The 22,041-nt window shown below is 43.8% G+C and overlaps 2 protein-coding genes across 5 annotated transcripts; one reads left to right on the plus strand and one right to left on the minus strand.

The window, feature by feature from the left end:
• The first annotated feature begins 1,039 nt into the window (after positions 1-1,039).
• Positions 1,040-13,904, plus strand: LOC147249825 (uncharacterized). 4 transcript variants are annotated; one of them, XR_015119250.1, is made up of 3 exons: positions 1,040-2,608; positions 6,575-7,657; positions 13,727-13,904. XR_015119250.1 is itself a non-coding variant. In XM_086224433.1 (2 exons), the coding sequence occupies exons 1-2, from the start codon at positions 1,538-1,540 to the stop codon at positions 7,520-7,522; spliced, it is 2,019 nt and encodes a 672-aa protein (XP_086080559.1). In that variant the 5' UTR covers positions 1,040-1,537; the 3' UTR covers positions 7,523-8,623. The 4 variants fall into 4 exon arrangements, 1 of the variants encoding a protein (XP_086080559.1); XR_015119251.1 differs by having other exon boundaries at positions 6,575-7,653; XR_015119252.1 differs by lacking the exon at positions 13,727-13,904 and adding an exon at positions 7,720-8,623 and having other exon boundaries at positions 6,575-7,627.
• On the minus strand, positions 11,420-18,781 carry mydgf (myeloid-derived growth factor). The gene is made up of 6 exons (XM_086224434.1): positions 18,561-18,781; positions 17,281-17,331; positions 16,529-16,590; positions 16,250-16,331; positions 13,471-13,543; positions 11,420-12,307 (listed from the first exon to the last, which is right to left on the minus strand). Exons 1-6 carry the CDS (start codon positions 18,720-18,722, stop codon positions 12,228-12,230), a joined length of 510 nt encoding a protein of 169 aa, XP_086080560.1. The 5' UTR covers positions 18,723-18,781; the 3' UTR covers positions 11,420-12,227.
• Positions 18,782-22,041: the final 3,260 nt, after the last annotated feature.

A 22,041-nucleotide genomic window follows, 5' to 3' on the forward strand; every position in this document is an offset into this window, starting at 1 on the left:
ATGCTGCAGGAATCTTCTTAGCCTGCAGATTACACCCAGCCTGGGTCTCTATTTTCTCTCCTTTTTTTTTCTACACCTGTGTGTAGTAGAACATGTCACAAAATGAAGTCATATTTTAACGGGGCACTACCAAAGGAATAGATTGCAGTGCTGACTAACAGAATGACAGATGCTTTGAGTGTCTCGCTTGCTGAGTGACAGCAAAACTGTCAGAGCTTTTGTGTGGCTGTGCTGCCATCTTTTCATTTCAGACGCTGCCAGAAAGGGAGGGACCCATTTCAGCCGCAGTTGAGTCAAAAGGTACCTAGGAGGCATCTTGGGGCTTGTCAGACACAAGAAATCTGATGCAAAATTGGTATTTGTGTACCGAAAATAGCAGCTGTCCCTGCATAATTGGAACAAATGGAAGTTGGACACGCTGTAGAAAATAAAGCAATAAAACAACTGAGATGTAACGTGACACAGTTTGCTGACAGCTAAAATGAACCGGGGAAAAGCCGTGCCACAGGCAGGCTCTTGTTTGCAGCTGGGCAACTTCTTCTGGCAAACTGCTGATCTCTGATCTTGTAGGTTGCAATTATGTGCCCCCCCCCCCCCCGCCCACTATTCCTCCTCCATGCTTTCCTGCTGTCATCCTTCCCTACTCCTTTAAACCCCCTCAACTATCCAAAGCAGCATTTAATTGTGAAGGGCTGAGCTGGGGAAGGAGTAATCAGATGAGAACAGATTCAGGGGGAATCACGTGGGTACACATTGGCTAACCAGGGATTAATAACACTGGCATCTTGATTGAAGTTCTGCTGCTCTCTCTCCTGGGGTGGGGGTTTGGTGGGGTGTGGGGTGGGGGTGCAAAAAAGGGACAAATGAGAGAGGAGTATGACAGAGCTGCAGTGACAGAAGACAATAAGGGATTCTCAGATGACAGTGGGACAGGCAGAGGCAGTTGTTAGCGGGGAGAAGAGACAGAGATGGGGAGAGGAGAGGGAAATGGAGAAAGGGAGTTAGAGCGGTGAGAGGGAGTGGGAGGAAGAAAGAGAGAGCGAGGATAGGAGGCAGTGCAGCGCAGTGCAGGAGGGGGGGGGTGCAGGAAGAGCGAGAGAGAGAGAGAGATGTAGAGACAGGAAGCCTCCACTGCCACTGAGCCAGTGAGACGCAAGCAAGCAGAGAGAGAAGATGAAGAAAGAGGCCCGATGAGAGGGTGAAGGGCTCAAGAGCACTACAACGTGGAGAACAGTGGGAGGAGAGGCGGGAACAAGAAAAGGGGAAAAAGGCAGGGTGAAAAAAGATTCAAAAACAGGCTTCCACAGGAAAAAAAAAGGAGTAGGTGGGTTGGATATGAGCTGAGGCGGGAGAGAGGCAGATAAAAGTTTTGGAAAAAGATTAGGAGAGGGAAGATTGAGCCAATACAGTCTATGTTAATGGCAAAAGTAGGACGAGATTCATGGAAAAAGAGGAGGAAGCTCTCGTTGTCTCAGGAGTCCTCCTCTTCCTCTTGTGCTTCTTCATTCTGTGAAGCTGCTGGACATCATCCATCACCATGTTCTCTAACAGCAGGGCTCCAGCAGCTGGGGAGCAGAGAGGCTTCAAACCCCACGCTCCTCACTTCATCCCGTGGCTGCGCAATACTCTGAAGCCTCACCACAGCACGGACCTGGGGCTTAACAGACCACACAAATCCAACTCAGAGGTCTGCAACAACTTGACCCCCTCCGAGAGAACTAAAGGGATTGGGATCTTCTCCATTCAGGGAAAGGACAAAGCAAAGAAAGGGGAAGTTCGGTGTAATGGTATGGGGGTGGCGAGGATGCTGCCGGTGGTGCTGAGGGGGCATCACATCCTTCCAGGGAGTCTGGGGAAACAGAGAGAGGACAGTCCAGCCAGGTCCAAAGAGTCTCCAGAGCAGGACCCAGACCCCAGCACCCCCGACAACAGCTCCACCTCGACCCCGAACAAGAACACCTTTGTTCGGAACCACAGCAGCCACCTGACACTCAGTCATGATGGGACTAGTACCTCAGTCAGGAAATACGGGCCACTCGTGGCACCCCCTCCGGTTCCTGTTCCTGCACTGCATGCTGAAGAGCCAGACTGCAAGGTGCCTGTTGTTGTGTGCATGGAGGAAAGGAGGGGGAAGGTGTGGGACTACACCAGCCATACTATCCACCAGAGAGACCTTCATTCATCTAGCTGGCTGAGCTCAGATACTCAGGGACTCACAGACGGGCAGCGTGGCTTCAGATCCAGCTTAAGCTACATCAGCAGGAACTCCCAGAGCCAAAGAGACCTGACAGCACTGAGGGAGCCACCTGTGGAGGGTTTCAATAGTCCCCTAAATGGAGTCATCTTCTCCACTGAGATTCCTCCAAGAGGCCTGGGCTTTACTTCAACATTACGAGGCCCCGGGAAACACAGACCAGTCTCAAAGCCCATTGAAGTCCTGGGCCAGGACCAGACGTGGGTTCATCAAAGAAAGCGCAATGATGGAGAATCACAGAGGAAGGAAATGGGCTGCAACAGAAAACTGGTACGGAACCAGATAAAACGGGTGGTGGACAACTTGGAACAAGTTCTCACAGCACTGAGGGACGTTCAGCAGGAAATGAAAGAGGTAACTTTGATTCTGCAGCCTTAGAATAAGAATAACTAAGTGTCTGATTCATGTTTATTCAACCTCACTAATCATCGCATCTCTATGCAGGACCAAAAAGAAGACACAAACAACAGGAACAGAGGTGTTTCTGCATCCTCTCCCACTAATTTTTTTCCACTCATGCAGGAAATGTTCATGCTCATGCTAAAAAGCTTGAGGGCTTGCACACTTTACATATAACAATGCAGGCCAGAAATGTATTTCTTCAGCAGAATTAAATATGCATTAAAAAGTCAGCAGCAGGGATGCACGAATCCACCACAGTCTGCAAATTGTTTCTCCAACTCCCCACTGTCCTCTGTCGCTAAACATACACACACAAACACACAGACAAACACACACACAGTGCTCAGTGTCAATTCATGTGTGCGTTTTCATAGAGGTGAATGAGACAATAGTTATGCCTCATTTGCCTGATGCATTCAGAGCTTTCTGGGATGATGCTGTGTGACAAGTAGGCAAAGCAGCAGCCTTCCTCTCTGCATCTTTTCTGTCTCTCTCTTCTGACATCCCCTCTGTTCTCTCATCTCTCCCTGCTCATGGACAGATGCTGCTCCAGGCACAGCTGGATAGTGTCCGATGCTTTTCATAATCCATTTATGTCTAAGTACGTCTGCCTTGTATTCCACGTTCAGCAAAAGTGACACGTAAATCTCGCCTCTTGGCATTTGATCTGCATCTATGGGGGTCAGGGATAAACCCCGAGGTAGTAACCTCATCATCCTTGCTTGGGGTGTGTGTGTGTGTGTGTGTGTGTGTGTGTGTGTGTGTGTGTGCGCGTGTGTGTGTGTGTGTGTGTGTGTGTGTGTGTGTGTGTGCGTGCGTGCGGAGGGGGGGTTGCTGCGTGAGGTTTTGCATGACAGTGTTAATGTAACACTGATGAAAGAGCATATAGCCTACTCTAAAAGAAGGGGTGTAGGAGGGGAGACGACAGACACTGATAGAAAATCTCAAATTTTCACAACAGAGATGACAGATCAAAGGAAGAGAGAAGCAACAGAGAAGACTTTGGTCGCATTTTTTACTTCAAAGCCCTGTTTTATCATTCTGTTGCATGAGCCTCCGTTTTATTTAAAAATCAATCACGGTTTCAGTTGTAATGATCCTTTAAAGCATTTTAGACAGACTATACAAATATTACAACAACACTATAGACATTTTCTCTCATACAGAAGGAGCAGTTGTCATAAAAACAAGCTCACGCTGGTGTGTGATAGTGATCTTGCGCTGAGGCATTTTGATGGATCACTGCCCAAAAACTGTGTATTTTAAGAAAAACAACAACACATTAAAGGAAAGTATTTTGGCTTCATTCCACCCCAAGTGAATCGCACAAATACAAGCACTGTATCGCTCCTTTGTTCCAAATGTAGCTAAGATGATGGAAGATTCTCGTGTGTTCACCTTGCTATGACCCAAAACTTCAGGGAGTTTGGCAGAGGTCATGTGACACCCCATCCAGTACTGTATATATGGTGCTGACTTTCAATTCGATTTAAAGGTTGTTGTTTTTTTTGTTGTTGTTGTTTTTACTGATTTCAACTTAGAAACAACCAAGCAATATTATCATTGTAATTGCTAAGAAAGATCTTCTTGGTAATGAAGATTTACAACTCTAAGAGAAAGTGGGTTATTGAGAAACATCATCAACAGGATTTGGAAAATACAATGGTTTTCAATGTTATGTCAAATATAACAGCATGTATTGTGTTGCAGTCTCTGAATTTAGCATGCTGACCAGCTAGCTCTGGAGTCTCCCTTCTACAAGTACCTCCGAAAGTGCTCGTGCTACATACACCACGAGAGACTCAAAGAGTGAAATTGCCCAGAAACAAGTTAAGAATGTTTTCGATGAGGAAAAAATGAAAGCAAGAAATAACATATAACAGCAATAACAGCGCGATGAGGAGTCATTTCCCTTGCCTGTGTCACATGGATTACAGCATTGTCCCACCTCTTTAGGAGACTGAAGTTAACTCATTAATACCCAGCTGTAATGTAAATTAGTAGCTGGCGCATACATGAACTCAGAATTTTGCCATTTGATTGAATTTCGTGTATCTTTCCGTTTGTCTTTTTTAAAAATTGTTACAACCTCATACAGTTCGATATATGGACTAAGTAGAGGATCGACCACAGCACTGCAATATGGTGCCTGTTTTTATTTGAAGAGTGTTAATAAATGTTGGCCGTTCCTTACACATTGCACCTTTAAAACCAACTTAAACATCAGAGCTTCACAACAAACTTCTCTTAACATTCATCAGCACTACATGAGGACCTGAGGGGTCAAAAATCATTGTTTTTAATAAATACTCTTGGGAACAGCAGCAGAAACCGGGGTCCTCTGCTCTTTTATCTCAGCTGATTCCTGACATTAACAAGCAGCACCTGCCCACAGTCACTGGATGTGCATATACAGGCTGTACTTCAAAGTAATAGGAAATGCCTCGCCTATAAAGCTACACACACAAACACACACACACACACACACACACACACACACACACACACACACACAAACACACACAAAAAAAATCATCTTTTGACATCAGCAAGGATGTTGTTGAACATAGAGAACAAAATAATAATTCATCTGTTCCAGCAGGGCCTGAGGATTTATCTGTGCACATACAGCAGGTGGAAAGATAGGTCAAACATTTTCCCCGGTGTAATTTTCTTCAATCTCTCCAGCCTCCATCACTGTGTATGAGTGTGTCCAACAAAATGACTATATTTGTGTGTTATACACACACCCATGTTTTACATGCGCTGCATTCACTGTGTGTTCTTATGCGTGTTAGGGTGTATTTTGTCCCTCTTTACATCCAGGGAGACATTACGGGAGAAACCCATCCAACCATATCCGCAGTACAAGTGATCTCATCCTCTTTAGGGACATTTTTGTGAGTAGTAGCTCATGATATGTACTTGTAGTTGCAGATCAGCACAATACATTTAGTGAGAGATCACCTCTAAAATGCCAGAAATTATAAATGCACACTTGAGAAACAAATAAGCCAAACTATATCATTTTCACTTGCTTCCCTCGTGAATGTGTGATGACACCATCAAAGTAAAATGTGGTCCTGAGGACACTGTGGCCAGAACTACAACAAGAGATGGTTAGACTATTGTAGCAAGTATTTATACTGTAAGTTTTTAGCAGATTTTCTATCAACCGTGCAGTCTTGACATTTTTAGTGTGTATTTTAGCTCAAAAAGAAGAGGACAAATGAGGGTGTGGTTGGAGGAAGGGTATTAAAGCTAGGAGGATGAAGTAGCCCAGCTTACGCCTGTGACTCATTCATTTCAAGTCATTTGTGTAGTTCTGATATACATAAAGACTCAGATATGACTGTTGTACAAACTATGAGTACTGAATGTCCGTGTAATAATGTATTTATGACTTCTGAGTGCTTGGACCTCCAGTCACCATCACGCTGAGGGGTGTCATGGCTGTGCGATCACATCACAAGGAGGCCAAAGTTGTTGTTTTTTTCATGTTTAATGTTTTGCTGTTGCAAAACTTTAGCCCCTGGAAACACCTAGCAGGACTGGTTAAGGATTAATCCAATTTTTCTGTCACTATCCATTTCAAAAATGATAATTTCCACATTCATGTGATTAATTCAAGTTGCTTATCCTTCAGATGCTCATGATCATCCAATCTTGACTTTCGGGTTTTGCCACCATCTTTTAGTGTTTTATTGTTTAATTATCTATTGCAATTGGGCTGAAAGATTTATCACTGTAGTTGAATGTTAATAGGATCTTTTGTGAATGATCTGAACAATCTGCAGTGCGCCAGTAGTACTCTGGTGAACTGATCCTCCTGTGTAAAATTGGTGGAATATTACCAGCCTCATCATTCATCATCACCATGTTCTATGTATTTATGCATCATCACTGTATGTTTTCTAGGTGGTGCAGCAGATCGACTATTTAACTTCATCCATTGATTTGAATGAGGAAGAGCAACAGCCGCCAGGTGGAGGCGACTGTGCCAAGCTTCCCGCTGACGGCAGCTCTCCTGCAGGTTCCAATGAGGCGACGGTGGCCAGCACCCATCAGAGGACGTCAGAGCCTGAAAACCAGTCAGGAACCACCAGCATCCTCAGGAGAGATCGCAACACCAGGAGCCGGTCTCCACCAAATTTGTTACTACACCCGGTAAACTCTGGGCTTTCATCTGAGAGGACACACACTCTTCGGTTCTCCTGTAGTCTAGGGTACAGACAAGGGGGGGCATTGCCATACGCCAATGATCAAGCTTCATCAGTTAAGAGCAACAACCCGCCTCAACCACAAAACATCACCTCTCATGACCTCACTTTGTCTCCCCAAAGAAGCCTCCCTGTTCGGCCTCCCACTCCTGGACTCTCCCCTCTAACAGTAAACTTCCATCACCCCAGCAGCCCAACTTCCCAGCCTCACTCCCCTGGAGCTTCTTCCTCTGTCATCATCCACCCTCAGTCCTCTCTGTCTCCAAAGCCTCCTCCACCAAGCTCCCTTAGCCCTTCTGTCATCATAGAGACCCCACAGAGTGACCACCCATCTGCTGGCCTGCTGTGTCCATCACTGACCCGGCCTCCATCTGCTAGCTGCCCATCCGCCAACTCAGACACTCAAACTGTGTCCAAAACCAACAGAGAGAGGCGAGCTTCCTCAGCAGGGCCAGTTCACAAACCTTCACAGGTGTGCACCGCCCCCGCAGCCATGGCTAAACCACAAGCAGCACGAGGCCGCAGGGGCCGCAAACCTCCGCCCTACCCACACCACAAACTCACAGAACATACAAATATGGCCAAGGAGCCCCGCAAAGCTCCCCCGTACCCCGAGAAAAGGAGACTGCTCTCTACCACGGTGTGAGACATAGCAGCAGGAGGGGGAGGCTGATTGAATGGAGCCATATTCACAGCACCAGCCATGAGTGATGTAAGGCTCACCCAGTTGAGCTGAGACCAAGTTTCCAAGGTGACAGGACATAGAGGCAACTTGGGGTGGGTGAGTATGATGGGAAGAACAGCTTGGCTCTAACGTCCTCTTCCCTCTTTCCTTCTACACAGATCTCTTGAGTAGATACACTGAACGTACACAGGTCACCATAACATCTGCCTGGGTTAATGCTGTGGTAACAAGAGCCTCCGTACAGATGCTCACTTTGCACCTCAGCTCTCTGACTCCCACAGTTTGCACTCTTAAAGGGCAATGCAAAAGGACTAATTAAACAGAAACATGAAGGAAAAGCCTCGAACAGTAATTATTGCACGAAGAAAAGACAAAGCAATAAAGGATTTCTTAAGTGCACTTAAACCTACTTACCCAGAAACATCCACTCATATTATTTGGTATTGTCAGTGTTAGATAATAACTGGTTAGGAGTTTTGATGCTATAACAAGAAGTAGTACAGACAACTTGGGCTCTCATAGTATAGTGCAAGAAATATATCCAACCAGGCCAGAATAGAAATCAACAGGCCGAGTGGCTCTGCGATGACTGGGTCACAAGCCTAGCGCCTGGGTGCACATCAGGGGAGACAGGGGGCAGCTGGCCATTCGTTGTACCCTTCACTGGGCCCCTGGTGTTACAAAAATCTCCTTTGCTGCCTCTGGCTTGACCGACCTGGCTACAATCTCCATCTGTTCCCCTCTAAATGTCAGGAGATGCAAAGAGAGAGAAATAGGGGGGCAGGTGTGAGTGTGAGAGAGAGAAGAAAGAAAAACAAACACCAGAATGCCAGCCGGATTGATTACATAAATAAAGCACAGAAAATCGATGGTTCATTCGTTTAGGTCATCTGATTTTGGCCTCTCTGAAATGTTACAATCTTAAGCTCCATTTGATCCTAATGAAGAAATAAATCTAAACAACACTGGCTCTCAAATATATTTCCTCTTTTATTAATACGTTTCTAGAGGAGCTGGACAAAGCAGTTTCACTGTAATAGGAGGAAAACTTGTGACAAATATTAAATTACAATAATGAAGAAGGAATTCTGCACAGTGGCACTTGTGCTTGTGATTTGTCTGTTCTTGTCTGTCTTGGTACGGAGGACCAGGATGTCAGGGTCAAACAACAACAACAAAATACACATTAAAACAATTAATTGTTGTTTTTTGAATGTTGTGTGATTTCTTCATGAGGTTGACATGAAATACAAGAGGATTACAGTTAAACAGTCCTCTCCTGTCTTCCTAGCAGCTACATGCTAACATCAGCTGACTAAAAATGCTCATTAAAATCTTAACGTGCAGCTAGTTAGCTCGCTATATTGCTTACTATGTTAAAAGTATGATAACCTTAAATACTCATACATGTATTATGAGTATTTTAGTTTCATACCAAAATTAAACGAGATATTAATGCAATGTGAAGAATTTTGTTTGTGACAGAGAGATTACAGATATTTCCAATTTAGTTAGCAAGCTAACCATTAAACACAAGTCTGTCCCATCATTTAAGTCTAAACTGGCAAGGGCTATGAATGAATATTAGCATAGCATGTACGCTAACCCTGGCATGTATAGCATACAGCAATAGTTGCTGATATGTGCTGTCACTGAGAATAAACAAAATAAAAGTTATATGACATGTTGCACAACAATCCAGTTTGTGCTAACCAGCCTTAAATACAAAGCGTAGCTGGGGTTGACATGAATATCATTAGTTTTCCGTGGAATAATTCGATTTGAAGTCATTACAATCACGTGTTGTTGTTGCTGGGAACCCTTATTTCTGTAGGGCAAACATTTCATTGCAATTCTTCCAGTGGTTGTAGAGTTATTTCAAAAGTCAAGGGAATTCTAAGTTTCCAATTCATCATGTTGGGAACTATAAATGACAAGAGAACAGTGTAATGGTTGGGATATTTCAGTAGAATAATGGCGTCCCAGGACCCACAGGATTAGTGTAACTAAAATGTCTAGAATCAAGCCTCTTTAATGAATGCAATTAAAACTTTCCCAGTTTGGGGGGGGGGGGGGGGGGGGGGGTTGAAGTAAACATCTGTACTGCTACCAGATGGTAAACAGTGCTTTGTGTTTTAGGTTCAAATGACAACATAAAGGCAGCTCTGAGTCTCACAAAAGGACTGAACAGATATTAAATAAAGAGCTGTTGTGCCACAGAGACTCATTACTCAACAGAGCAGCCATCCTGAGAACAAAATACCCTTTTTTTTCTTTTTTTCCATCAGGCCACAAACCAAGAAATAAGCATTTGTAATAGTTAGAGCTTTGCTGTAGGGTGCTGTTATTACAAGTAGTGACTCTTCGGCTCAGTGTGATCTTTCTGAATATGCTCAAGAGTCCTTAATGAAATTGATGTCGTCAACGTTAAAGTTTTGCAGTAAAACATATTCTTGTATGATAGAAATTTAGCACAAATGATGCCGTTTTGTCAACCATCAAGATTAACGATTTTCCCTTGGCTTAACGTGAAATGAATAAATCCCGCCTGACACTATATCTCTCTAAGCTCACAAAGATCAACGATATGTACATTCCCTTATGTGCATCTGGATTTAGCAGATCCTGCCCCCCCCCCCCCCAGAAATTAAGAAGAAACAATGGAAGCGTTTTATCTCATGGAAACATTTATCCAAGGACAATATATGTTAATCGAGTACGCTTACAGAATGAAGTTGGAAACAAACTCAAAGTGTGAATTATTTGCTGAGAATCTGGCTTTCTTCTTTGCTGCAGGAAAATGAGTTTAAATCAGGAATACATTAGTGCTGCTGCTAAAATTATTGTTAATTTGAACAGATATGACACAAGCATAAAAACGCTCCCCACTATGTTCTCTGCGGCCTCTGACAGTGCTCAGAATATTTAATGCTTCTTCACAGGCAGTCAAATTTCTCCTTTCTTTTCATGTTTACCCTTTAACAAGGCTGTGGGAGTTTCAATCGGATTATGACTGACATAATAAGACAAAAACATTGAATTCTCAGTGACAGCATGTCTTTATTGAGTCATCCATCACATATCACCATAAATCGGGACAATCGCGTTGTAGAAAAATCAAACATGTACAAAATAAGTAACATCTTGTGTGTGTGTGTGTGTGTGTGTGTGTGTGTGTGTGTGTGTGTGTTTTTCTATTCTGGGTCAGCACCTGGATGTGGTTATTTCCTGTTTGGGACCTCAGAGGGAGCCTCATTGGACACAAAATACAAAAAAAAAACAAAAAAAACCCCCACAAATGTCTCTGCTGGCTGAGCATTCCCTCAACCCGCAGGATCCCCCCCTAAAGAGATGAGAAACACCAAACCCCAACCTAACAAGGTACGAGTCTGGCACGTAATCCGAGCAGAGAAACAAATCAGCTAAAATCTGAAATCAATCCCCACAACTCATCCTCTGGACAGTTGTGGGGATCTAAGAAGGTCGGATCAATGTAAGGAAGATGAAGGCGATCCTACTTACTATATAAGAATGCAGAGAAAGTAGGGGGAGGAGGAGGAAGGCGAGCTTGAAATAATGATGTACTTCAAAAACCAGCGCGATATCCTCGCTGATCCACGCATGCAACAGGTTTGAGCAGCTCTCACGATTAAATGACGGCATCTCTCAGACATTCTCGATACCGGCAAATACTGCGTGCACCCAGTGGACCATTCTGGCACGTCTTTGTAGGGTACACAGGTGTAACTGATAACATTAATTACCTCCCTTTACTGTTCAGGTGGGTCTGGTCCTTATCTGTGAATACTGGCTCATTCCAAAGGATGCGACACACTGAGTAGAATGATGGCTGCTATGAAAAGGTTCTAGTCATCTTTATTAAAACGTTTTTCTCCTTCTGCACAATAACTTCCTGCTCATGTCCAATTTAAATGATCACAATTTAGGCTTTTTCTTGTCAAATAAAAAAAAAAAAGTATACTTTACACTGCATAAACACAGTGTTGTACATCAATTAAATCATGACATGAAGCTGCTATCTGCTCTACTACGAGTATTGGCAAAGAAAATTGTGTGTATATCACAAGTTGAAATTCATAGGAGTGGTGGGGTATCAGATGTGGTGTTTACAGTTATCTAGAGCAGATGAAGATAAACAGAGACCAGAGTTGTTCTTAACTGCAGCTCAGAACATAGGGAGATAAAGGAAAAGTATAATCATTTGTATGTACAATGATACTGAGGATTACTCACTTTCCTCAGGATTACACAAGATGGATAAATCCCTCCCCTACACTAAATATGCCAGCTACACTCTGCAACCCCCAGACACCAATCCTCTGTACATTCACATACATCCCCAGTGGATCAGAGCAGATTTGATCTCTGTAAATCATACAGCCTCAGAAACTAACTATGGAAGCACTGTGGCAGACTGTGAGGACATTATGTGGAGGAGAAGCTCCGCTAATGGCTGCCTTTACTGCTTTAATAGATGGTAACATACCATGTAATTAACGTACAGACAATACAAAGTATTCCCAAGATAGTATCATTATCAGCCATGTTCTTTTCAAGAAAACATCCTCTAAACCCATCCTCAATTTGCTCCTGAGTCAGCTCCACTGTCCAAACATGGCCAACGCCAAGTCAGGCTCCCTAACGATCACAGCTCATCATGTCGTGTCCGCCCGATGGCCGTCAGCTTGGAGAGTTGTGCGTTGAACTTTCCACTGGTGTGGGTCACTAGGAATCAGAGGGGAAAACAAACTAAGGTCAGAGTAAATATTAAAAGAGCAGCTGAAACTAACAAGCTGCACAGACAGCAGTTTCAGACCTGCAGTTCAGGTCTGACCCTCCCCAACCCCCGCATGTTGGCAAGAGAAGTGTCTGGAGCAGGAGATTACACCTGCGGCAGGTAAGATGTATTAGCTGCTGCAGTTTGTACACCTGCAATGCTGCAACAGGGGTGCTGTAGAGGGAGGGATGAGAATTGAAACGGGTTTTTTTATCCAATTTGCTCCAAATTCTTTATCGATTCCTGGTCAGTTTTGAACTGTTTAATTATCTCCAAGTACGCGCACCTCAAACAGGGGCCCTAAAGACACCATGCGTCATGTAGCTAATGTGAGATTTAATGTTGTACATATTAAGCCTGAAAAAGGAGAGGGGGTGAGCATCTGTGAATACATGAATCCACAGATGCTCTGCATGACTCCAGAATAATCATACTGCAGTTCCTCTCAGTATCAGAGTAAATCGGAGACGTCCGTCCTAGCAGGAACGCCATGCAAACTGAACGTCTCAACTCCATCTGGCACACAGTTTCAGACTTCTATGATTTACATTGCGTTTATTTTGTGACATAAAAGGAAACTGGAGGTCAAAAGTAACAGAACTTTTTTTTTGTGCTAAATTTCTATCAATTCAATCGTGGTCAGGCAATATCAGAGCAGCTCCCCCTTGTGGAGACTCTGTAGTCTGTTAAAAATGGATGTACAAGTATTTGACTGTCTGGCGAGTTCACTGATTGTTTTTCGAAGCCAAAAAGTTTAGGATTTTTTTCTGACTGGAAGTGTTGGCTCTAAAAAATGGGATTAAGTGTGCAGTACAGCCTGTAAGCTGCTGAACTGGGGTTTGTAATCAGCTGAAAAGGGTAGTTAAGAGTGGTGTTCAGGGTGTCTTGTCAAACCCTGCTAATCACGGTTTGGAACTGAAGCCGCTGTGGGGATATGTGCAGAAACTGAGAAGCATCAAATAATGCTAGAGGGATAAATAGAAACTCACTAACAGATGGAGCATATGCTTTAGAAGGAAACCAGCGGGGATCTGGCAACCTGACGGAGGGTGGCACAGTGAGAGCGGGAGATTGACATAACAAGTGAAGGGGTGGGGGTGGAATTTCTCACCTGTTGAGTCTTTAACGGTAAATTCCTCCGGTTTCAAAGGCACATCGCTCTGTCCTGCAGCCGCTGTCTGGGACTGGAGACATCAGCAGCAATGAGAAGGAGGAGGAGAATGAGAGGGAAAGAAAAAAGGAGAAAAATATAGGATGAGAGACAGTAGGAGGGTAGAACGACAAGGTCAGGGAGATGCTTGTGAGCGTGTTATTTTTATCGCATCGTCTAGTGAAATTATATTTGTGTGTTTGTCTTCTACGCGCAGGGGCACGGAGCCAGAGCAGGAGGAGGAATCATGTGCTCTCGCTAATGACAGTGTGACAGCACTGTCCTTGCTGGGGGAAGGAGGCGTGTCAAGGTGTGCTACACTTCACTGGTGGCGGCATCAGACCTCCACTAAGTGACTGCGCTCCAGTCCAGACATTGACCTTCCAAGGCTATGTTGTGTGCATAGACACAAATAAAGTTTGAGTTCTTTTATTTCTCCCCTGCCTCAGTGTGTTAGTTTGTTCCTAGGCTGGGATGTAGAGTCGCTCCAACTTCTATTGATGGAGCACAACAGGGCACATAGAGGACACAATGTGTTTCCATGGAGACACAGGTGGAGGAGACGTGCAGCAAAGGATGAAATGAGCAGGTGATGGTATTCTGTCTCTTCAAACAAGTCCCTGAACATAGGGAAAGGTTTTGAGTTGGAGTTCTTTCCCACCATAGTATGGTTTAAAAAAAGACATCAGTAATGTTTGGACCTGAGGTATTGTGACAAATTTTAAGACTTTTCCGCTCTCCCACAACAAAGTGTCAGTAAACGAGTGAGAGGAGGCAGTGCTAATATCCCCTAAGATATTTTCTGTGTAGTTGACGCAAATGTTACCCATTTTAGATGAAGCTGTCTAATCGTGAGCGGTATCGCTAACACCAGCCGTGTGAAGGAGAGGTCACTGCGTGAGAAAACATCTCAGGGAGGAAATGAACGAGACTGGAAACAAGTTCACTTAAGTTCACCGGGTCAACAGTGCAACGATGCGCATCACGCACTCGTCCCCCGCAAGAAAACGCTGTCACCGGGACGCCTGTTACAGTAAATCCGTCTGATAGGTGGAAATACTTACAAGAAATAAGTAGATTAAAGGTTCAGGTTTACACAAGTGTGAAGGGTTCTAAATGTTCTGAATGTGTGTGTCCTCAACATGAGCTGAAAGTTAAGAGCTTGATAGATGCGTTAAAGAAATTCTTTACTTGAATTGTGTAACAAAAAGTTTAGCAATGTACATAGCAGACACAAACCTGAAATGTCTTGCGTTTGTTTGTGGACTGTGAAGACTTTTTGGTAAACATTGTTACCTTGGTGACGTGGCCAATTGTGACACCTTGCCATTGAAATGGAAACATCGAAACTTCAAGCAATAAAAGCTAAATTAAATCATAGCACCACCTGGAGGTTAAAGGAAGTAAGCCTGATTTAACACATTTTTGATTTGCATCAAAATTCCACTGCGTTGTCTTCACCTGATGTGCGGCAACATTATATATGGCAAGTGTGTGTTGTCCTGAGCCACCTGCTGGATGCAGGAAGTGATCTTTGCACCACAGTGCACGCATTAGCCTGCTCCTTCCTGCAAAATCGAAATATTATCAGGTTTCACCTCGCTCTCACTCTATGGAAAAGCCACAGTGCGCCGTGCGGGGAGGTCGTTGCTGTCAGTTTTAATTAGCGCCCAACACTAAATTGCCAGGGGCTGAAAGATCTCCTTGGTGGAGGTACGTGCTCTCTGAGTGCTTTCTAGTTAGAGCTAGGTTCAGGTTAAGGTGAGGGTCCTGGGAATCAGGGAATACATTATGACAGGGAGTGTGTGTGTGTGTGTGTGTGTGTGTGTGTTAATGTTCTGAAAGGTAAAATGACAGCGTGTGTGTGCAAGTGTGAGATAGTTCATGTACTGAAAGGTAAAATGGCAAAACTTCACTTAATGTCAGCAAATCCCATTTCAATCATATTTGTTTAAGATAAATGAACAGTAATACACATTAAAAAGGAGCCCAAAATGGACCGACAACAATTGTCATGAAAAGACTGATCTGTGCTTTGTTTTTTTGGGGGGGGGGTCGACAGCAGTGTGTGTTAAATATCTCAACATGAAAAGCAAAGCCGCTGCAGGGCAGAAAAATCCTGAGACCTGGGCCTGACAAAGACGTTCCGTTTTGCCAGAGCATAGGTGGACGTTCCTTATTTGCAGGCTACGCAAAAATGTTCATCAACTCTGTGCTTTGCTTTGATTTTGTGACATTTGTGCAGACTCTGTACTTTCTAAACTCTTCCGGGCGCAGGGAAAGCTTTAATCTCAACACTGAGCGGGTGCCTGAAACATCGGAGGTAATATCAAGGAGAAAGTCTCACTACAGTTTGTCTTTGTTAGGCAGCGAGGTCCTAGGAGCTTTCTGCTGTCCGACACAAGCTCAGCGCCAACTAATCACGCAGCAGGAGAAAAGCTGAGGAGCACAAACTCAGGAAAAGCTTTGTCACACGTTGCAGCCACAGTAAAATAACTATATTTTTCTGGTTCTGGAGCAATTAGGCTTACAAAAATTGCATTTTTTTGCTTGATTTTTATGTATCTGATTCACATGGGTCTTACAATGTAACTGGCTGATGTAATAGTACCCTACCACTTACCTTTATGCAAGACTTTTAAAACCCCTACGCTGCGTTGGTGGACTTTCTATGAAGCACAACATCTACAAAAATAATCCAGCATCATTTACCCAAACGAACCGTTTCATTTATACTTACGTATGCATTAGCATATTCAATTTTGGTCCCCTTCAGTTCTGCTGTGAACTGAGTGAAAAACAGGTAGGATTTCCCCTGAGGCCTGTTAGAAAGCAAGAAGAAATACTTCATAAACATTCATGCAATTAGACTTTAAAGTTAGAAATGTGATCGTGGTCGTAATAAACTAAAACTGCAGGGTAACTCAGTGAAAACAGGAACACTGATGGCATGCAGGTTGGAGTTGTTGGTGGTCTGTGTGTGTGTGTGTGTGTGTGTGTGTGTGTGTGTTTGCCTCACCTCCACACAGAGCATGAGAACAGCCTGTCGTCATCACTGAGACCCACACTCATCAGCCATTGCTGTTTGGGAAAAATACAGACGATTTAGACACTAAACTCACTGTAATTAAATACGAGCTGTTCTCCACTGCAGGGCCTCTGGAGACATTTTCAAGCGGCCAGCATCTTTGCCCCTGTTAGACCTCTTTTCAGGGGTGAAATAAGTACCTACTCTATTGTTGGCACTGCTGACGGAACCTGAAAAACTGCCAAGTGCTGGTGGGGCCGATGGGTCATTGCTAATTGTCCTGACTTGACTCACAAGTTTTGTGGACTCGCCAGCAGCTGTGCTTCCACCTGGCTAGAGGAGGCGCTAGTACAGCAGACACAGGCTATTGTGTCTGGAGGAGAGCCCACCCAAGCTGGAGGCAACATAGGATTCGAACCTACAGTATGACCCCATGCACATGGGCAACATGACAGACCAGCACACCACCTGGCTGCTGACTCACAAGTTGCTACTTATCTCTTTTTGCATGCTGATAACAGCTCAGTATGAGGAAGCAGCAAGCGTTAGGGTTGTTCGTTTGTGATATTCTTCAAGTTCAAAATCTGCATTGCACTCAAAACTGTTGGAAAAAAAATATCTGTTTGGGGGAAACTGACATGGAAACCAACAAGAGCTGTTAACAGCCAACCAGGGGGCGGTTCCTGCTCACGTTTCTGTGGTGGAAAAAAGTCTGATGGTGCGAGAGGGAAACGGACACTCACCTCATTGGTTCCTCCTTGTGAGGCGTATGTGAACGAGCATTCATATTCCCGCTGTAAAGACAGTGAGCTAACATGAGTAAGAAACAGGAATTCTTAAGATGCGCGGAGATTAAAATGTCGGGGAAAAAAATCATTTTTTAAAAAGTTGAACTGTCGGAGTAGTGACAGGCTACAGAGAGCTCATAGTTTCCTTAAAACCGAATGAACATTAAGTACAGTGTGAACTTTCAGCGCCGTCACTCAGAGACCAACATTAGTGGAGCCTCAAAGTCAAACAGTACCAAAGAAGTCAAGTGAAACTTTATTTATGTAACACATACAAAGACAACTGCAGCGCTGAACAAGATTTGAAACAAGTGAAATGGAACAAAAAAGAAAAAAAAGTACAAAAAAATAATTTAAAAACTAATAAGAAGTCTAGACAATATAATGTTTATCAAAATTTCTTTTAAATATAACACATACAAATATTCCGCTGAACATGTTAACTTAAAAGTCACACTTGTGTTACTGGTACTTTTGATTCTGACATTTACTGCAGCTGAATATCAGCCACAAGTATCCTTGTTTGACCTCCTTCAAATAATCAGCATCAGCCCTGAAAAACTACATTGGTTCATCCCCTGAAAAAAACATCATAAAAACTTCCTACTCCTGTGTTTTCTTTGTTGCTACTGAACTTGTTCAAGTATTGAATGAAGTTGTGTTTTTTTTTTTTTAAATAGCCATGAGGATGCATCAGACGAGATTCATACTGTCTCCATCTAGCGTATCACTACCACCATACAGACATTCTAAGGTTAAAAAACGTGGTTTTAATGTCGAGGGGGGGGGGGGGGGGGGTCTTTAATAGAAGAAAACTTGGCTCTACATCGACCTCCACCCGCAGCAGCGTACCGAGGCTCTGCAGCCTCTCAGCCAATGAATGGAGGCGTTGTGTCGGTCAGCCAGGGACGTGTCAGCCGCTCACAGGCTGTGTCGTCATCACCTCTAGAATGTAGTTTCTCTACACTCATCTTCCTTTCACTATCAGATACGTTGAAAACCATGGCTCAGTGCGACATATCCGATTTTAACGACACATTCAAGCTCGTGTTATATGAATTCTGTCAGCTCTGGTTCGGCTGCTTAAGTACAGTACACCGAGTTAATCGATAAAATGAATTAAACCTGCAAACAGAGGCAGACTTCTGGCTTTATGCTAGCTGAGGAAGCCTAACTGGGCGCGGTTTATCATGAGAACATGATTTGTTGGCCCAATAATCAATGGAATTACTTACAATCCCCTCAGAGAAAGTGTGCACCACTCCTCCCGGTTTCACGTTAAACTCCACCGTCTTGGTCCGTTCCGGCGAAGCTTGGGCCGGAACACCTGCCGACACCAGCAGCAAGACCACCAGGGCCGCTAATTTACCAACAACACATTTATGAAGGATCTCCATCTCGACCTGCTAAGACGTGAATCGGTGTTAGTTGAACACTGCCTGTCCCGTCGGCAGCCGATGACGTCACGCGATACGTCACATAAGGAAATCACTGAAACAAATTCAATCAACTAAACTAAACTTAAACAAAACATATTTGTGACGACTGCACTTTGCAGCATGTTTGATATTGTCACGACTGATATTGTATGTCTTATGGTGTCTTTATACATCCGCGATAATATGTATTAATGCATTTTCTAGCACTACTTCATGTGGCCGCACGGTGTCGCCCTCATTCAGATAGATATATCGATAGATTGATAGAGTGATAGCTAAATCGTTTAGATAGAAACCCACTTGCCTTTATCTACTACAATAAACAGGACAGAGGTGAACTATTCGTGAAATATCATTGTTTGTATTTACATATACATTTTACATTTTTAGCATTTCAGCTAAACTTGAGCCGATTCTTTAAATTAGAAATTTTTGACCGACAGAGCAATTTCATCCACAGGGGCCAAACAGGTTCCCCCATTCATCTCCATGATAAATTCCATCTATAAATGAGGATGGTGTGATGCACTTTAAAGCCAAGAAAGTGAGCCAGAAAACTTACTACGACTACATTAAATGGGGCCACCTAACCATTCATACACACCCAACACGCACGCACACGTGCACAGCTGGTTGCGCTTTCAGGTTTTCCATGGTGTTTCTCTATCGGCAGGATTACTCCAAAAAAAAAAATGTCATGCTGATTTTCACCAGCTTGGTGGTGCGGTGTATAACGGGTCAAGCAAGTGAAGTAACTGAAGGGTATTGTTTACATGTTGATGTATTTCTAGAGCGCTGACTAGATCCATCTGGAAACACTTCAAAACCTTGATAAGAGTCCTAAACTGACGATGTCTACAACCTGGATTTAAGTCATAGTCATAGCATCACCTGGTGGTTAAAGTAGGACTTACATCAAAATTAAACTGTGCTGCTTTAATTTGATGTATGTCAACCTGATATGTAGTAAATGTGGTTTCTCTAGTGCCCCCTAGTGGAGGCACCACAGAGCATGCAGTATCTGCTCCTTCATGCTGTTTCCAAATACTATCAGGCTTCACTGGCCTCTCACTCTGCAGAACAGCTACACACTTGGGTGGTCGTGGGGACCCCTCATCATTGCTTGTAGCTTTAATTAGGGTCCCAGCAGCAAAGGGCAGGGAGCCAAAGGTCACTTCAATGGAGGTTTGCGTTCACTGAGAACTTTCTAGATTCATTAAAAAAAAACACAGGATGTGGTGTTAAGAACTTCCCGTTGTGCCCATAGATGGTACTCACATGAGGTTTGCCTTGATGTTAAGAGTGGCATGGGAGGTGTAACTCATACAGGGGAAGGATGACAATTTCGGGACGCATCATCAGTCGTGTGCACTTTGAATCAGGGGGTGCTTTGGCCTTTCAACAAGAGACGCCCTCATCAAAGGTGGCCAACTACAGGGTGATCCAACCTGAGCTTGTGTCTCATGCCCACTCATGAGTTCAGCCTAGATCTTTAAATGGCATATCCCCAGAGACTATGCAAGCCAGGGGGATCCTCTTCCCTGAGTCAAGTCTGGCCAGATGCCTTGTACCCCTCCTCCTGGAGGATTCTGACCTGGGTTCTCATGTGGGGGGAGGGGAAGTGGATGATAAGTGGGTCATCTTGCTGTTCTTGGAGCCTAGCATGGGTCCTTCTGCTTGAGCCATATCCACTGGCTGCTTCTTTCAACCGCTTCAGAGACTGATTTATCTGTCTGCCACAGAGCCTGACCATGGCATCCTAAGTCTCTCAGCAGCCTGATGGTGGAAGAAGCCACAAATCCTCTGCATCCCACTTTAACTGTATATACTTTTGCATTCCATCCTCGTTGTTGTGCGCCTGCTGCCAGTTCTGCATAGCACAGATTTTTACGCTCATAGGCCTCTTCAACTGCATTCTCCCATGGGACTGTGAGCTCCACAATGTACACCAACTTCAGTGAAGGGGACCAGAGGACCAAGTCTGGCCTAAGGGTAGTGGATTGCTGGCCAATATCCACCAGCATCTTCCAGTCCCGGGCAATGGCCACCAGTCCAATGTCTGACGTAGTAGTTTGATGTTTGGGCTTTTCCTGTCCTTCCCAGATATGTTGGTGCCTTGAAGAGATTGGTTGCTCTCAGGAGCAAAGTGTTGGTTGTTCTCTTACTCTCAAGAGCTTCTGCCAGGCTCCTGAGGACCTGGATGTGCCTCCAGGTGTAGCGGCCTGGTGTGAGGCTGGTCTTACAACTGGTCATGATGTGTTTGAGAGACGCTGGAGTTGGGCAGAAGGCGTAGGTTGGGTCCTTGCCATACCACTGGTGGAGGTTTTTCAGAGATGGGAGCACATCGTAAGTAGCACTGATGATTAGCGAGGGCGACAGCCTTGGCAAAGTTTACTACGTGATACACACTTCATGTAGATATTTTTGGTAATTGTCTAATATAAAGATGAATATTTATTTATTTTTGTTTTGCTTTTTTTCTTATTTCATAAATCCCTCTGTAAATGCTGCTGAAACTATTTAAATATTCCCCAATGTGGGATAAATAAAGCATTCTTATTGTTCCTATACAAACCAGGGAATTATACATGTGTAAATCCTCCTAAATGAATGCAGCAACATTAGAAGTTTCTTACCATGGTACAATGACTCATATTATCTAAATTAAAGTTAGGTTTTCCAGCATGTGTTTATACTAATAAATTTAGATTATACCTCTGTTGTCTTTCATAGAGAGTGGATGCATAAATAAATTTACTTTATTGTTTCAAAATGTCAGATTTTAACACCAACACATTTGAATTTAACCAGAATCCTCTTTGTTTCCATGTTTGAAAAGTAAATCTTAATAAAAGACACTTTAAAATGAAAGCTAAAATACTGGTACCATTCAAAGTACTCCAAATAGGTGTCAAAGCATTGCCTGTTTTCAAGGTTTTGCTGTATGAAAGGAGGCAAGACTGCTCAGAGCTGATATACCGTAAGATACTACGACAACAAGCCTGTTAACGTGGATGTAATATATTCTCTCCTGGTCAGTAACACATTCTGTACAGAACTGTTCAGCTTCTTTTCACAGCAAAATAACATTTGGTATTGCAGGAGACAAAACCCCTGTCATGTCTGCTCCTGCGTGTCTACATGTATGTGTGTGTTGTTTTCCACGTGTGTTCCTGGAGCCATAAAACATGACAGATGAGCAGATGTTTAGTATGAAAAGAGACTCCTGAACATTGGCTGACACTCAAGTGTGAAACTCATAAAACAATATGAGCAT

This window comes from Aulostomus chinensis, chromosome 14 (assembly GCF_037954235.1).
Source record: "Aulostomus chinensis isolate RoL2024-O1b breed Wild chromosome 14, RoL_Achi_v1.0, whole genome shotgun sequence".
Taxonomy (NCBI): Eukaryota; Metazoa; Chordata; class Actinopteri; order Syngnathiformes; family Aulostomidae; genus Aulostomus; species Aulostomus chinensis.